Source organism: Oncorhynchus mykiss, chromosome 23, assembly GCF_013265735.2.
Source record: "Oncorhynchus mykiss isolate Arlee chromosome 23, USDA_OmykA_1.1, whole genome shotgun sequence".
NCBI lineage: Eukaryota > Metazoa > Chordata > Actinopteri > Salmoniformes > Salmonidae > Oncorhynchus > Oncorhynchus mykiss.
In genome coordinates, this window is record NC_048587.1 from 41,447,581 (window position 1) to 41,466,587 (window position 19,007).

General features: G+C 41.8%; 1 protein-coding gene across 7 annotated transcripts in view; it reads right to left on the minus strand.

Moving 5' to 3' along the window:
• The window catches only part of LOC110502777 (RNA binding protein fox-1 homolog 3), a 739,581-nt gene that overhangs the window by 141,718 nt on the left and 578,856 nt on the right, over nt 1-19,007 (minus strand). Inside the window, exon 1 of one of the 7 annotated variants that reach the window (XM_036960468.1) lies at nt 16,701-17,158. The exons of the other annotated variants lie outside the window; for them this stretch is intronic. Within the exon in view, the coding sequence (XP_036816363.1) occupies nt 16,701-16,826 (126 nt within the window). The 5' untranslated portion in view covers nt 16,827-17,158. Of the gene's footprint in view, nt 1-16,700; nt 17,159-19,007 lie in introns of those variants that run through there. 7 annotated transcript variants of the gene reach the window in all.

Below are 19,007 nucleotides of genomic sequence, written 5' to 3' on the forward strand. Positions count from 1 at the left end.
AAGAAGCCACTTCTCTCCAGGAAAAACATCATGCACAGACTGATATTCTGCAAAAGGTACAGGTATTGGACTGCTGAGGAAAAAAGTCATTTTCTCTGATGAATGCCCTTTCTGATTGTTTGGGGCATCTGGAAAAAAGCTTGTCCGGAGAAGACAAGGTGAGCGCTACCATCAGTCCTGTGTCATGCCAACTGCAAAGCATCCTGAGACCATTCATGTGTGGGGTTGCTTCACAGTCAAGGGACTGGGCTCACTCACAATTTTGCCTGAGAACACAGCCATGAATAAAGAATGGTACCAACACATCCTCCAAGAGCAGCTTGTCCCAACCATTCAGGAACAGTTTGGTGATGAACACTGCCTTTTCCAGCATGATGGAGCACCTTGCCATAAGGCAAAAGTGATAACTAAGTGGCTCGGGGAACAAAACATTGATATTTTGGGTCCATGGCCAGGAAACTCCCCAGGCCTTAATCCCATTGAGTATTTGTGGTCAATCCTCAAGAGGCAAACAAAACCCCACAAATTCTGACCAACTCCAAGCATTGATTATGCAAGAATGGGCTGCCATCCGTCAGGATGTGGCCCAGAACTTAATTGACAGCATGTTAGGGCGGATTGCAAAACACTCATTTAAAATCCATAATAGATAACATGTGAAATAAATAGAGTACAGGACCCTTGAAACATTGCAATAGAATACAGGACACTTGAAACATTGCAGTACATTTTTCATTATGGAAATTTAAATGTTAAAGAGTGATTTTTAAAAAGAGAATGTTAGGGAAAAACATTTAAGAGCGAGAGTTATTTTACAGTCTGACAGCAGTGGGCAGAGTGGCGTTTCTCAGGCAGTTCGTACATACAGTTAAGCAGGACAGTTTGTGGATGTTTCTCATGAGGCTGGTGGTGCAGTTACCTCTTTTTGGAGGAAGCAGGTCATTCAGTGGATGGTCAAGAGTGTGCATGTCCTTCACCAGGTGCACTGCAGCCTATTTAACCGGGGTGGACGCTAATAGCGTTTAAATCGATTGTGTCACTCGCTCTGAGACCTTGAAGTGGTTGTTTCTCTTGCTATGCATGGGCCATGGCTTTTGTGGAGCGATAGGTAACGATGCTTCGTGGGAGGCAGTTGGTGATGTGTCAGAGGGTCCCTGGTTCAAGCCCAGGTTGGGGCGAGGAGAGGAACGGAAGCAAAACTGTTACACCTGCTCTCGCCTGCTCTGTTCTCAAGGCCTTCCTCTGCACCCTGTCTAGTTGGGCCTGCTGCTTTTGCTGCATCCAACTAACAGCACTCCACCGTATTCCAGACAAGTTCTAGTGTAGTGTATACTGTGACCAGATCTTCAGAATAGACGTTTTGAGGCCTTCCTCACTGACTGCTACACGTGTCTGTCACCACTAAGGTTAGAGTCTTGACGAAAAGCAAGATACTTGGCTGTTGTTGCCACTAGTACTTTCCAGCCCTCTGGTGAGTGGTGAAGGTTGTGGGGGGTCTCTTGAAAAACTTTGCAGAATTTTCCCGTTCACGAGCATGATGTTGGACGTGGCCCACTATTCCAGCTGCTTTGGCTCCAAGCCCATGGAAGTGTCCTCTTGAATTCCTGCTATGGCTCGGGACAGCCCTACATCATCTGCATACCCAGTGTCCAGAGTGTTACTGAAGAGAACTTTTTGGGTGGACATGTAAAGGAGAAACATATAGTGAGACCACACCTCCTTGTGGCGGCGTAAGAAATGGCAGCAGTTTTACGGGTGCTATTATGTGGGGGTTTTTCACGAGTTTTGTAAAATATTTTGTACATAATGTTTCTGCAACTGTATCTTACGGCAGAAAAGAGCGTCTGGATATCAGGACAGCGATCAAATTAGACAAGTATTTTTTCAACAACAAGCAAGACTCACATGATATTCTTCAAACACCCGGCAGGGCCGACATCTCAGTAATTCGCAAGAGGAAGCGACACAGGTACAGAGGACGAAGAGCACCACAAACAGATGCCTTCACTAAGTCCGCACTCAGTCAGCTGTACAAGGAAATAAGCAAAGAGGAAACCACTCACCCAGAGGCGGCGCTTCTAGTGGCTGGAGACTTTAATGCAGGGACACTTAAATAAGTTCTACCAAATCTCTATCAACATGTTAAATGTGCAACCAGAGGGAAAATAATTCAAGCAGGAAGCACCAGTTACTCGGTCTATAAAAAGGTGGTCAGATGAAGCAGATGCTAAACTACAGGACTGTTTTGCTATCACAGACTGGAACATGTTCTGGGATTCTTCCAATGTCATTGAGGAATACACCACATCAGTCACTGGCATTATCAATAAGTGCATCGAGGACGTCGTCCCCACAGTGACTGTACGTACATACCCCAACCAGAAGCCATGGATTACAGGCAACATTCGCACTGAGTTAAATGGTAGAGCTGCCGCTTTCAAAAAAGCTTACAAAAAATCCAGCTATGCCCTGCGACGAACCATCAAACAGGCAAAGCGTCAATACAGGGCTAAGACTGAATCATACTACACCGGCTCTGATGTTCGTCAGATGTGGCAGGGCTTGCAAACTATTACAGACTACAAAGGGAAGCACAGCCGCAAGCTGCCCAGTGACAAGAGCCTACCAGACGAGCTAAATCTGTCTAAATGACTACAGACTAGACCCACTCCAATTTGCATACCGCCCAAACAGATCCACAGATGATGCAATCTCCATTGCACTCCACACTGCCCTTTCCCACCTGGACAAAAAGGAACACCTATGTGAGAATGCTATTCACTGACTACAGCTCAGCATTCAACACCATAGTACCCTCAAAGCTCATCACTAAGCTAAGGAACCAGGGACTAAACACCTCCCTCTGCAACTGGATCCTGGACTTCCTGACGGGCCACCCACAGGTGGTGAGGGTAGGTATTAACACATCTGCCACGCTGATCCTCAACACTGGAGCTCCCCAGGGGTGCGTGCTCAGTCCCCTCCTGTACTCCCTGTTCACCCACGACTGCATGGCCAGGCACGACTCCAACACCATCATTAAGTTTGCAGATGACACAACAGTGTTAGGCCTGATCACGGACAACGACGAGACAGCCTATAGGGAGCAGGTCAGAGACCTTGCCGGGTGGTGCCAGAATAACAACCTATCTCTCAACGTAACCAAGACTAAGGAGATGATTGTGGACTACAGGAAAAGGAGGACCGAGCACGCACCCATTCTCATCGACGGGGCTATAGTGGAGCAGGTTGAGAGCATCAAGTTCATTGGTGTCCACATCAACAACAAACTAGAATGGTCCAAACACACCAAGACAGTCGTGACGAGGGCACGACAAAGCCTATTCCCCATCAGGAAACTAAAAAGATTTGGCATGGGTCCTGAGATCCTCAAAAGGTTCTACAGCTGCAACATCGAGAGCATCTTGACTGGTTGCCTAACTGCCTGGTACGGCAATTGCTCGTCCTCCGACGGCAAGGCACTTCAGAGGGTAGTGCGTACATCCCAGTACATCACTGGGGCAAAGCTGCCTGCTATCCAGGACCTCTACTTCAGGCGGTGTCAGAGGAATGCCCGAAAAAATGTCAAAGACCCCAGCTACCCCAGTCATAGACTGTTCTCTCTTCTACCGCATGGCAAGCGGTACCGGAGTGCCAAGTCTAGGACAAAAAGGCCTCTCAACAGTTTTTACCCCCAAGTCATAAGACTCCTGAACAGGTAACCAAATGGTTACCCGGACTATTTGCATTGTGTGCCCCCCCAACCCCTCTTTTACACTGCTGCTACTCTGTCTATCTTATATGCATAGTCACATTAACTATACATTCATGTACATACTACCTCAATTTGCCCGACCAACCAGTGCTCCCACACATTGTCTAACCGGGATATCTGCATTGTGTCCCACCACCCACCATCCCCTCTTTTTACGCTACTGCTACTCTCTGTTCATCATATATGTATAGTCACTTTAACAATACCTACATGTACATACTACCTCAATAAGCCTGACTAACTGGTGTCTGTTATTTTCAAACGTCTTTTTACTGTTGTTTTATTTCTTGACACACACACACACACACACACACACACACACACACACACACACACACACCTTTTTTTTGCGTTAGAGTCAAGCATTTCACAGTAAGGTCTACCTGTTGTATTCGGCGCATGTGAAAAATAAACTTTGATTTGATTTGTGACACACCAAAGGTGACCTCTGACCAAGGGCTAAATGAGCCATTCACTGAAATAACTGTTTGATACATGGAACGAGAAAGTACTGAATTGAGTGACGTGTGTTGTCATTTGTATACATTTTGTCCCAAAATGTTGTATGGAATTCTATGGGAAAGCCATCTATTCCTGGTGCTTTTCTCCTTGCTAATGTTTTAACAATATCTAATATTTATTTTTGGGTGATCTCTGGTTTTAGGGATTATTGCCTGCAGATAATTACTTCAGGGTTGTTTAGTCTAAGAAAGCTATAGGACCCATCCAACTATTGTTAAATTCTGATTGTTATACATTTCATAGACGCTTTTAAAATGTATTAATTAATCTGTCAGTCTTATAAAATGTATGATTTAGGTCACCTGCTAAAATCAATTTTCCTGTCTGGATTTGATATAATATAGCTTGAATAGACAATGAAATAATTGGGCATTTTTCACGATGTAAAGTAAAATTATGAAAATGGCCTTCTTGGTCTATATGCTGGGATATACGGGGAATGGTGTGTTATTATTAAGCAGGATGCCTAGACCTCTGCTGTTACTACATTAGGTGGCAGCATAGGCCACTCCAACCCAGTTCCTCTTTAAATATTCAATTTCTCATTTTTTTTATGTAACTGTCGCAAGAAAACCACATCTGCTGAAAATCTCTTTAAGAGTTCGAGAACCATATGCTTTTTTTCCTATCATGGAGTACATGCACATTTCATGTGCTAAATTGGATTTTGTTGGTCTTTACATGTATAAAATCAAAGTTAACCCTTTCTGTTACTCCTATCATTGAAAAACCAAATAAAAAATGTAAGCAGACGCCGGTGGGCATTCCATAGACGCCGGTGGGCATTCCATAGACGCCGGTGGGCATTCCATAGACGACGGTGGGCATTCCATAGACGGCGGTGGGCATTCCATAGACGGCGGTGGGCATTCCATAGACGGCGGTAGGCATTCCATAGACGACGGTGGGCATTCCATAGACGACGGTGGGCATTCCATAGACGACGGTGGGCATTCCATAGACGGCGGTGGGCATTCCATAGACAGCGGTGGGCATTCCATAGACGACGGTGGGCATTCCATAGACGACGGTGGGCATTCCATAGACGGCGGTGGGCATTCCATAGACGGCGGTGGGCATTCCATAGACGACGGTGGGCATTCCATAGACGGCGGTGGGCATTCCATAGACGGCGGTGGGCATTCCATAGACGGCGGTGGGCATTCCATAGACGCCGGTGGGCATTCCATAGACGACGGTGGGCATTCCATAGACGCCGGTGGACATTCCATAGACGGCGGTGGGCATTCCATAGACGGCGGTGGGCATTCCATAGACGGCGGTGGGCATTCCATAGACGGCGGTGGGCATTCCATAGACGGCGGTGGGCATTCCATAGACGGCGGTGGGCATTCCATAGACGGCGGTGGGCATTCCATAGACGGCGGTGGGCATTCCATAGACGGCGGTGGGCATTCCATAGAATAGGAATGGGAGGATCATAGTATAAATATGTAGTTACTGTATACATTGTATATATAGAGTGTTTGGGCATGTGGTCTGAGCAGATATTTAACAAAAAAACACACAGAAAACAAAACCCCAAAACATAAAGCAAAGTATGTCGTTGTACTTGAGGCGTGATGCCTTTTTAGGGCTTTTAAGCTCCAACTCCTCTCCTAATGCACCAAAATAAAACAGTGGATTATGTAATTGTAGATACACTGGAGAAAGACTTCCGCTTAAGTACTGTGGTCAATTTATATTACCTTATAAATTAAATATAAGTAGAGTGGCTGGTGGGGATCTACTTGGGGAGAGTGGGTCCACCGAGAGACTTAAATGGGATGAATGGAGGCCCCACACACACCTCAGAGAAGTGTCTGATGTCCTCCCAGTTACCCCATCTCAATCCCCTGGATATAGCCCCTCTTCACTCTCAATAATAACCACAATTGAATCTTAGTTATAATGACAAACAAAGAAGAATAATGATTCAACATCCTTTCCTAATCTGTCCAGAACTCTTATTCATTTCACACTGGGTTTACAAACCACAAAACAACTAAAACAACTTTTTTTGTATAATTAAGTCCTTCTTTCGCTCTTTCCCAAACCAAATCCAACCCTCTACACCACCCCCTCCCAGTTCACCCCCTTTACCCCACCCAAGCCAAGTTTATCCCAACCTCCTATCTTCACTCACCCATTGCCCACCCAAGCCAAGCTTGTCCCACCCTCTCATCCTTACCCACCCAAGACAAACTTATCACCACCTCCCATCCTTGCCCTTCTCTACTAAACTAGGCCAAGTTTATCCCAACCTTCTGTATTTTCCCACTACCTTCTTCTCAGACACATTTACACCACTCTATACAACATACACCCTATGCTTCCACATACCCATTCTCTCCAGCTTTCATATAGCACCCTCCTTCCCTCTCCCATTCATATGAACACACACATACACCCACTCCCACCCTCTCGCCCACACACACACACATCCATTTATTTATTGACAATTCTATATTTCCTATATTTCCTCTTTAATACTGTCTTTTCATTGTCCATGTATCTCATTGGCATTGGTTAACTCTATCGTCACTTCCTAGAGAAGAACAGTTACTTTGTGACAATAAAGTCTGGATTGTATTGGGGGGAGGAGGAAAGAATATTGTCTCAATTTACAATAATCCGGTCTTGGGCATCATTGTATGTAGCCTAGTGTGCTTATTTTCCCACTACTTCCTCTTATCAGGGCATTGGGCTCTCTTTCTACTGGAAAGGTTTCCCGCAGCCTGTTCAGGGCTTCATCAGCACGTGTGAACTCCATCCTCTATGTTCCCTTCCACGCCCACAGAACTGCCGGGAATCGGAGTTGAGACTTGATTCATTTTTCCTCCAGTGACTGTCTGATTGAAATAATTGCTTGCATTTTCTCCTCAGCTTAGCAGACAGGTCTTGGATGAATTGAATGGACTGGCCATGGATTTTTTTATCTCCTTTCCCCCCTGTACCTTCAGAAGGCTGACTTTGGTCTGATAGTTCCACATCCTCTGGTGATACATCCATGCCAAGCTTCTCCGATATCAGCTTCCTTATCTTCCAGTAGGGAAAATATTCTCATATTATTTTGTCACATTCTGTTTTCTTGCTGGTCCAGTTCATCTTCTAAAGTTGGCACCTTGTTTCCAGAAAGCCCATTTTGTTGTCCTGTTCATCCACGTACTAGCCCTGTATATGCATATCTGACATGATTGACTATACATTATTTTCAAGCAAATCTACCCCCAAGGGGTATGCCAAAAGAAACGTGATTCACATTTTCAAACAGTCCATTACGATTATCCAATTCAGTACAATCTTGCTTGTTTGTAGGTGACCAAATACTTATTTTCCACCATAATTTGCCAATAAATTCATTAAAAATCCTACAATGGGATTTTCTGGATTTTTTTTCTCATTTTGTCTGTCATAGTTGAAGTGTACCTATGAAGAAAATTACAGGCCTCTCTCATCTTTTTAAGTGGGAGAACTTGCACAATTGGTGGCTGACTAAATACCTTTTTGCCCCACTGTATACATAGTCATTTTAACTATACATTCATGTACATACTACCTCAATTAGCCTGACCATCCAGGTCCCTCACACAGCGGCTAACCGGGATATCTGCATTGTGTACCTTTATCTTTTTAATTTGCACTTTTAGTTAGAGCCTGTAAGTAAAATCATTTCACTGTAAGGTGATGTTGTACACATGTTGTATTGGTGATGTGTTGGTGATGTTGTACACATGTTGTATTGGTGATGTGTTGGTGATGTTATACACATGTTGTATTGGTGATGTGTTAGTGATGTTATACACATGTTGTATTGGTGATGTGTTGCTGATGTGTTGGTGATGTTGTACACATGTTGTATTGGTGATGTGTTGGTGATGTTGTACACATGTTGTATTGGTGATGTGTTGGTGATGTTGTACACATGTTGTATTGGTGATGTGTTGGTGATGTTATACACATGTTGTATTGGTGATGTGTTGGTGATGTTGTACACATGTTGTATTGGTGATGTGTTGGTGATGTTGTACACATGTTGTATTCGGCGCATGTGACAAATAAACTTTGATTTGATTTGGACAATGTCAAATGTAATGTAGCGAAGCACCTGAGTGAGTTGGGAGTGCAATTACGCAGGTACTTTCCTGAAACGGACGACACAAACAACTGGATTCATTATACCTTTCATGCCCTGCCTCTAGTCCACTTACCGATATCTGAACAAGAGAGCCTCATCAAAATTGCAACAAGCGGTTCTGTGAAAATTGAATTTAATCAGAAGCCCCTGCCAGGTTTCTGGATACGGCTGCGCTCAGAGTATCCTGCCTTGGCATATTGCGCTGTTAAGACACTGTTGCCCTTTGCAACCACGTTCCTTTGTGAGAGTGGATTCCCGGCCCTCACTAGCATGAAAACTAAATACAGGCACAGACTGTGTGTGGAAAGTGATTAAATACTGAGACTCTCCAATACAACCCAACATTACTCACAATTTTTGAAAAACAAATAAGGTTTATATGTAGGATGGCTAAATAAAGAGCAAAATTATTGATTATTACAATATTATTATTTGTGCGCTGGTCCTGTTAGAGCTCTTGGTCACTTCCCACGAGTCGGGTTGTGACAAAAACTCATTCTTATGTATAATAAATGTATTGTATTGTGTGTGTGTGTGGCAGGCTTACAATGATGGCAAAAAACAACATTTGAGAGTGCGCTGACCCTGGTGCTAGAGAGGGTACGCAGCTGGAGGTTGAATGTTTGAAAGGGTACGGAACAATAAAACGTTTGGGAACCACTGCTCTAAGGGATGGCTTGTTGGGTTCAAGTCGCAGTGTCACTTTACCCACAGATTGGTTCACTGTTGTATATAACTTACCGCTTACTCGCTCTCTCCCGCTTACTTGGGGATATATTGCTCTATCAACTTCAGAGGCATAATTTAAACTATGTTGTCTGGCTTCTACATACAGTATAATTACAGATTTGACGGTACAAAACAGAGCTACTCACTCCCCATGCGTCCTATCGGTGCGCACATGCACCTCCTCTATTCAATTCAATTCAGTCCTATTCTATTCTACTCTACTCTATTCTACTCTAGTCCCAGTAAAGATTGGGATAAACATCAGCCAAGAATCATGCTGCTGTGCTCCGGAGCTGTCCATGGTGCAGATCACTGCAGCTCACTGCATACAACAGTGGCCCACAAGGCCCATTCAATCAACCATATCCTTGCAGTACAGGTTACACATTCTCAATGAACCCACACTGCAGTGTTGCATTAGCTGCAACTGATTGAAAATAAATGTTTAAAAAAATACAACATATGATATATGATATATGATATGATATGATATGATATATACAGTCATTAATCAAATTATGCCACGATAGTACAATAATTAACAGCAAATTGGTCAGTTTAACCTAGTGTTGCTTTTTCAAAGTAACATTTCTAAGGTTGATAGAAAAGTTAAATGAACTTTGTAAGTGTTAACACTTTTTGGTGTAAAAGAACCCCAATGTTGGTGTTAATAACCAGTGTTAAATTAAGTGGTTAAGGTAGTCTCAAGTTTTATTCTTTCTAACCCAGAAGTCATTCTGTCTCTGTCATTAACAAATACAGTCATGGGTAATAACTCTACAATTCACTTGAAATGCAAGGCACTCTGGGAAATAATACTTACCACCAAGCAGTGTGTCAATTGAACACTGAAAAGTGTGGACACGTATATAGACAAGTTACATTTAACACTCTCAGTGTTGATTTAACATTAGAGCACATACTGTGTACATAAGCATATTTCCAACGACCAAGCAGAAATAATTCAATTAGCAAGATCGAAGAAAGAGTGAATTGTTCCTTGAAATGAATATTCAACAGAACAAGCTGTTATCTCTGGTTTTGATTTTAAAGCAGTTCAATGTATCAGATTGAACTATGAACACATTCAAAGTTCAATCTTTTGAACATTCTGGTAACCTAAACCATGAATAAAATCAATTTCAAAGAGTGCTCCCTCCTGCATACCTAATGCAATAAAACAGCAATAAGATAGACGTTCTAAAAAGTCAGGCATATCACTATGCATTCAATGCAGTGTTACACAGCGTACAAAACAGACTCAAATGGCAAAGAAATTATTTATTTATTGAAAGGGAAAAATAACTTCAGCTAGATTTACTTCCTATTTATTTTTGTTCGATTACACCCCACAGAGACAAAGAGAGACTGCATCAAAAATATAACTTAATTATCAAAAACATTACAAGCTAGATACCTATTCTGAGAAAAAAAGCAAGTCTGGCACATGGAGACACAGTATCCCCAGATAGAAAACTGTAAAACATCAACACAATTAAAGACAAAAATGGAGTGAGAAAAAAATGGACTTTAGAAAGAAAAAAAAGAAAAAAAATGAGACAGAGAGAATTCTCTAGTGACTGATTTCCCAACATCCTACTCCGCGGTTTGCGGAGAAATTATAGAAAAGCAGGAAGTGTTTAACTACAGGGTGTGCGTGGGTAAAGATTCTCCCCTCCCTCCCAGGGGAAGAGAATGATGCTTGCACTAGCAGATTTATTGCACAGTATTGACTTAAGAGGAGTTGAAAACCAGCCGTCTCCACGAAAAAAAAGGAAAGACAGAGAGGAAGAGAGAGAGGGAAAGCAAGAAAGCGAGAGAGAGAGAGAGAGAGAAAAAAAAGAAAGAGGAAGAGAGAAAGAAAGAGAGAGAGAGAAGAGAGAGAGAGGGAGAGATGGAAAAAAGAAGGAAAGAGAGAAAGAAAGAAAGACAGACAGAGGGGAAAAGAGAAAATAAATCCTATACGATAAAATAGAGAGATAAATGCGCTAGATAGGCAGTGTGGTGTTGTGTTTAGCTGTGATCCCGGGCGGTGCCATTTAAAGGGATGAATAAAGAGCAGTAACCTGATGAAGACTCTGAATGATGAAATCTCTCTGTGATTGAACTCAGCAAGCCAGTCAAGCTCAATGCAGATGGTGCTTACTCAATTGCTAGCATGAGCCTCCTTCCCTCTCTCAGCAACCTCTGTCTCTCACAGTAGCCCAGAGAAAAACACACTGCCAAAGAAGATGTACCTTTCAGACGTTAAAACCATGTTTCTTTCCCTTGTCCTAAATAAAAAAAAATGTTGCATTGTAAATTCATAGATAACATATTGTCCCATTTAACGTTCACAGACAGGCACACAGAAACACACATCTGTAATTCTAATCGTCAAGGCGCAGGTCAGAGCAGAGAAAATAGGGAGCCTGAAAAGGGATTGCATAAGAGACTGCAGTATTTTGGTCTTTCTTTTGTGTCCCTTTTGGGTGAGCGGGAACTGTTCCTTAATTTGGCCGAGACTCTTTCATCTGATCTTATCAGAATAAGAGCTAAAACAGAAAGCCATTCTATGAACCCTAATTACCAAATACTGATATCATTCCATTCAGTTAAGTTCACAAGAAAACTGAGCAACAGATATAAAAACAACAAGATAAATAAACTTAGGTGAACATAAGAAAGTAATAAATAAAATACATGTATTCTTACTATACCAGAAACACATGAGAAGAATGAAAAACAAACAGAAAGAAATACGTAAAGAGTTCCTCATTCTGTGACTGCACCAAAAAGACAGTCAAATCTCCAGTCAAACTGTGAACACAGTGTCCTGTGATCTGATCAATGCAACATCCACTGGAGTTATTTTATGCTTCAACATTATTACGGAACACACAGACAATGTTGTTAGCGCATTTACAGCCCTCACTGTGAAAACAACCTTCATATACACTTCTATTATGAGACTTATGCTGTGCAAGTGTTTGTCTCTAAATGCAGAACTTCCACAAGACTTTTCACCAGAGGAGCTCAAGAAGATATTGACGTCATTTTAGAAACGCATTAGCCGGGACACACTAGATGTCAAACATCTGAATTGATGCTCTTAGAAATGGTTGTGACAAAAAGTATGAACAAATCATTTTTCTCTTTACAGTCTAGTATCAGCTGTTCTAACAATCTATAGTTCCATATTTTAATTTTGTCCATCAAATGTTCTGTTCTAGACCCCAGGATCAAAGACAGTTAAAACCTACACATCCATGTGGAAGATACTATCAATGCTCTCAAAAATATAACAATAAAAACAGCTAAGCATGCAGCAATGCGCACATTTACACTTGTATGTAAGGAGCACTGCAACAGAGAACAATCTATGATGAAAACAGCACATATTGCAGTGTCCGTGTAATCAGTAATATCATAGCATGGTTGAAAATACACACACACACACCCAGGGACCCATAGAGTCGGTGTTACAGGCTGTATGTGTGTGTCAGTGTGTGTACAGTATATGTCTGTGCGTTCCTCCGTGTGAGTGTGTGGCAGTCCCCTGCCCGTGTGGGGGCCAGCTGGTGTGTGTGTGTGTGTGTGTGTGTGTGTGTGTGTGTGTGTGTGTGTGTGTTGGACGGTCTGCTATAACAGACGGGTGGTCTCTGACTGAGCTGTAAAGGTGATGAGTGAGGCCCATTTGAAGGCTGGACGAGGCAGGTTAGCCCTGAACAGTCTTATCATATTTTATACACACATACACACGCACATTATTTGATATGCTCACTCTCCCCTGCCTTACCATATCTTTTATGGTGGCAATAACACAGAGGCAGCCTGCCATTGCACATGCTGCATGCCCACAGCGGCATTAAGACAGATACACACACACACTCACAATATATCTCACACACAGACAAACATGCACACACACACACACACACAATTCCTACGTACAATATTTGCCACAAATATATAATTCTCCAACAGAAAGCCTATTTCCAATACAAAATCTAAAAACATACTCACTCAGTCAACCACACAAACAAATCCAGATAGACATAAAGGCTAAACTACAAAGTAAGCCAAAAACCATTTCGTTCTATTGCCTAATCCACCATTCAACAGACACCTGTCTTTGTTTGACTGGCTATTGAACACACACACACACACACACACACACACACACACACACACACACACACACACACACACACACACCAAGGTTATTTTTGTTAACTTAAACTGAAACTAAAACAAAAATGAATCATGAAAAAAAAATGTGTAAACTGAAATAAAATAATTAACATACCAATTTGAAAAACTTAAACTGTACTGGAACTATTATATTTGACTCAAAACCAACTCAAATAAAATAAAATCATCATGAATTATGTTCAGTTTTAGTTTTTATGGTGCATAAATAGAATGTGGATTTCAAGCTTTCTTTTGTAATGGTATTTTCAAGCTTCTGAATCTGTCTGGTCATATTGAGATTGATTTAAAGGTAGACTCAGCGAGATGACGTTGCCACGGTTTCCTAACAGTAAGGCTCAGATCAACTTGGCAGTGTTGCCATTGTTTATAAAAGTTTTTCTTTATAATGTCGAAATAAACATGTTTCTAACCCCAATATCAGACATTCACAAACTGAAATCATAATATAATATTGTGTGTGCACTGTAAAATCAATCAGTGAGAGACAGCTTAAAGTAGCACATTTATTTGTACTATATATCCACCGTACACATAAATCACAGCAAAATGGTTCCTGTTTCAGTCACGTGTTTGGTCACATCCGTGTGGGTCAAACAAAAACACCCTAATGATTGATTGACAATAGAGCCTCCCACAATGCAGGCGATGGCTGCAGTATGAAGTTGGTGAAGAGCAACTGCAGAAACTGGCAGTCAAAACATCATGACCTTTGATCACAGATCTTTTTTTTAAGTTCATGCAGTCGACAAGTAGGTGCGAGTCGGAAAATGTGTATCCCCAGAATGCAACACACGGTGAAAGGCGGTGACAAACGATGGTCATCGACTTAACAAAAATGTTCCACTTCAACACGCGTGGTACGATGCAAGACTTTGCTCTCACACAGAGTATGTGCACGGGAGCACTTCATTCTTGCAGAACGTGATAGCTACTGGACCAAAACAGCGGAGAAGTTTATCTTCGCGCTTCAATGCTTCTGGTTGTTGTGGAAATTGACCCACTACTACTGTTTACCCGGTGCATCTTCATCTTGCTGAGTCTAACTTTAAAGCTAACTTAACCTATGACCTGTCCCATCACCTTATTCATGACTATCCCACAGTGGCAAGAAGTGACATTCCAAAAAACACAATTACTATACAACTCATAAATGTCTTCTAGCCTCCCACACATATGTTACTTTCTGTCCCTAACACTAAAACTGAAACCAAATAATACAAAAATGAATAATAATAATATATATATATATATATATATATATTTTAAATGGTTTTATAAAACTTAAACTAAATAAAAATGAGTAAAGTGAAACGGAAAACTAATTGAAACTAAACTGAATTTCCAATAAAAATGTTCACACTAATAGAAATAAACTAATATAAAAACACAAACCATAATAACCTTGACACAAACACACATACGCGCACGCGCACACACACTCTTCCCACATTCACTCCTCTATGTGCGTTGTTATGTCAGTTGACTAATGTCCAAGGGTAAATACATGGCAGAATGTTAACTCATGTGTTTGTGAAGGCACTTTTTTAAAACATACACTCCAAAAAGTACAAGTTAAAAACAACCATATTTGTTTTTTTTGGAAACCCACTGCTAGGTAAATATTGGACAGAACACACACTGGGTATTTTAGCTTGCCGGTTGGGATGCGTGAATAACCCTACATGTTGGGTTGTTGGGATTACCCAAACGTGGGTTCATTTAAAACATGGGTTATTTAATTTTTTGTAAAAATGTTTTATCTTTAGGTTATTTTTAGGAGGTGGGATTATTAGTGGTGTGGCTTTCAGATTGTTATTTTTGGCCCCCGTGAGAGTAAATATCATCCCTGTTTATCATCTTAAGTTTGTACACTGCAGATTAAAACTTTCCTTGAATATTTTGGCAAATTACTATTATAACAAAGTGCTAACTATCCTAACATTGGGATAATCATAGGCTTTGAAAACATGTTAAACTCTGAAATCTGTGAGAATGAATATGATAATATGATACAGTCTGCTTGAAACACTTTAGTTGTTTAGTGTATAGTTATCCCTGATAAAATCAGTGTAAAGCTGAAAAATCATTGAATTCTGGTTGAGTTAAACACTGACAGAAACCAGGTTTGCATCCAACCTTTTCATGCTAGTGAAGTACATGTCAGATACAAAATGTCATGACAGGCCTGATGGAAACAGCAAATGTAAACGTTCCAAACGTTGACAAAACAAAATAGGTTTAACAAGGTGGGATGTTTTTGTGTTGGTAAAATGTAATATGCGAGAAACGGCGGTGGAAAATATTTTTATGAGAAAGTACTTATAGAATAATCATCAAAGTAAACTTGAAGTCATGACATGACATATTGTGTGGTCCTCCCACTATGACTCGGGAAAGCATGCAGTTTATTAGACCACAGATGAAATAAATTATGATGAACTTCACAGGGTGGTGAAAGTGCAAGGTGATGAGCTTGATGCTCCTTTCTAATAAATATTGAGGGTCATATTCTGGTGACATGATCGATGCTTGGCTGCCATTTGACAAATAAAAATAATCTTGCTCTTTTGTCCATGATAATCTCATCATGTAACATTAGTAGGTTTCACCCGCACTGTATCTGCCAGCTGTTGGCTAGAGCGCACCTGCCAAAACCAGAGTGGACACATTCGCTATATAACGCAATTTTCTTGTGACAAAACCATCGGTAGAGTTGAAAATGAGATGGAAACCCATTTAACTTGGATTTTTTATTTGGTAAATGAGAATGTAACTGTAAAAGTAATTTTTATGTGGACTACGTCATCACGCAAAGCCTTTTCTCCGCAACAAGTACATTTGATGGAAACACATCTCTGTTTGGAAAATACACATATTGTTTTTATGCTGAGTTTAGAATATTCATAAGAAAATCTGTCGCCAATTGGATGGAAACGTAGCTAGTGCGTGAAATACAAACACATGGCAGTGATACAATTACCAAGACAAATAGTAGAACACAACGCTTGACATTAGATCACTTGGTAAAGACACGTTATTATCTAAAAGAAAAGGGAGAGCAAAGACGGAGAGAGCGAGAGGGATGGCCCACGTTCAGCAGTAGGGTAGGTGGAGGGATGAGAGGCGGTGAGAGGAGGAAGACACAATGCCATGCAGCACGAACGCAGAGAAGGGAAGTTAACAAAAAGGACAGAAAAGAGACAGAGGGGAGGAGAGAAAGATGATGGGACAGTAGAAAATAAATTAAGAAAAATAAGGACAAGTAAGAGGAAAAAAGGAGAGAGTAGAGAGAGAGAGATGGAGAGAGAGGGTAAAGAGAGGTATTGTGTCTAGTGTTCTTACCTCTGGGAGGTAGAGGAAGGCAGGGGGACATTGCAGAGAGTGGGGTAGCATCCCAGCACCGGAGAGCAGCACACAGCCAGAGTTAGCCATGGAGCACAGCATTGAGAGGCGGGATGACTTACGCATAGAGAACACTGAGATACACCCTAACACACTCTATCTAGCACTCTGTCTATCTTCCTTCTCTTCCTGTCTTTACGTCTTTTTCTCTTTGTCTGTTTATCTCTTTATAATCTCTACTGGTGTCCTGTTTTGGTCCGGCAATTCTTTATTTATTTTCCTCCTAATTCACTTCTTTCTTGCTATAAAAGAACTGCTAGAAAGTTATGGGAATCACGCACACAGTGGCGCGGATGAGCATCGGACGGATAGAAGCATATGTGGTGGGGGCTGACGGCTGCCTCTTCTGTTCTCCTCTTTTCTCTCTGTTCTCTCTGTTTACTTTGACAGCGAGGGAGAAGCCTATGCACGAGTGCAGGATACTAGGGGGAGGGACCAGGGACTGGGATAGGGGGGTAGGAGCAGGGGGAAGAGAAGAGAGGGGGAGGGGTGGAAGCATTCCGCAACAGAAGGGGGAGGTCCTGGGAAGATTGAGGGAACGATTGGAGGAGAGGGGTTGGAGAGAGAGAAAAAGAGAGAGGGATAAATAGGATTCGGAGCGGGGAAGTCTCAGGGGTATTCTAACATCAAATGGCCCAGTGCGTGCGTGAGTGCGTGAGTGTGGACATTCATATGGGAGCAGGTGATCGGTGCGGTTGGTTAACCCTTCCTGGTGATGTACGGGCACAGCACCGGGTGTGTGTGACGGTAATAACGGACGGAATGACTGCCCTGCCTGTAGTAGCAGCGGCATCTACCAGTCCCATTGTAGGACAGGATAAATGTTTTGGTTTACCTGCATTGATCTCGAATCAATTTCTTTCCTGTGCCTTTTGTTTATGCATGACATGTCGGTACAATGCTTTATCCATTATTCATATTTCAAATCAATTTGGTTGTTTACACAGGAGGAATTAGAGATATTTTTATTTTCCCAAAATTAAAAACAGCTATTAGGTTTTGCATCAAAAATGACCTATTTATGCTTTGAGAATTCATCTTATTCTCCTATGATTAAACAAAAAGAATAGTAATTGCAAGGTGGAATATGCACACGTAAATAATTCCATTCTAATAGTAAAACAATGAAGAGCTCATGCAGGAGTAATGCACATGCTTTATGTATTTGAAAATCGGAGAAGTTGCGCAATGGCTTAATTCAATTTAGAGCCACGCTGTTCTGAAGCTGCATTATAAAGCGTATCATTTCCCTAGAAAGAATACTGCTAATAACAGAATACTAATAATAAACTACCACTGCTTCTCTCTCTGGGGTTTACAGGGAAACACAGCACTATTTTCAGTATTTCTCAGAGTGAGTGTGTGTGTCTGTGTGTGTGTCTGTGTGTGTGTGTGTGTGTGTGTGTTTGTGTGTGTCTGTGTGTGTGTGTGTGTTTGCATGTGTGTGTGTGTGTGTGTGTCTCTGTGTGTGTGTGTGTGTGTGTGTGTGTGTGTGTGTGTGTGTGTCTCTGTGTGTGTGTGTGTGTGTGTGTGTGTGTGTGTGTGTTTGCGTGTGTGTGTGTGTGTTTGCGTGTGTGTGTACTACAACACTGACAAAATGTTTTAGTTTAATAAAAAATGCTGGGGTTGGCTGGTGTGTTGGAGGCAGGTTTTAGCGCAGGAGCTCCTCAGAGAGAATGCAGCACTCGCTAGCTGTGGTGGAGAGGGGGAAGAGGAGTGGAGGGAAAGAAAGGGCCGAGAGGAGAGGGAAGAGGAGTGGAGGGAGAGAAAGGGCCGAGAGGAGAGGGAAGAGGAGTGAAGGGGGATACAAAAAGCAGAGAGAATTGTGAGGCTGGTTCAAACAAGGATTTTTCCCTCTCCTTTAGTTTCTTCCCTTCTCTCTTTCTTCACTTCATCTTTCTTCCCCTCTCTTTCTTTCTCCCATTCACATACACACCCTCTAACAACAATCTAAAATAGAGAGAAACTTTTGAAGGTGACAGAGGAAGAACAGACCCAGTCACCTAGTACTGTATGGCAGCATTATTACATGCAGTTTCATCCCTCTTCATTTTCTACATGATTACAATTATGGTGCAGTCCAAGGGCGGACACAGACAGACACGGGGCTGATTGAATGGCACTGTAATATCCAATCTAGCTTATAACGTTTCATTATTTACCAATGTTACTCCGATGGGCTGTCACACACGGCGGTAGTGAACGTGTGTGTAATTGTTGTGCATCCCTGTTGTATAATGCATAATG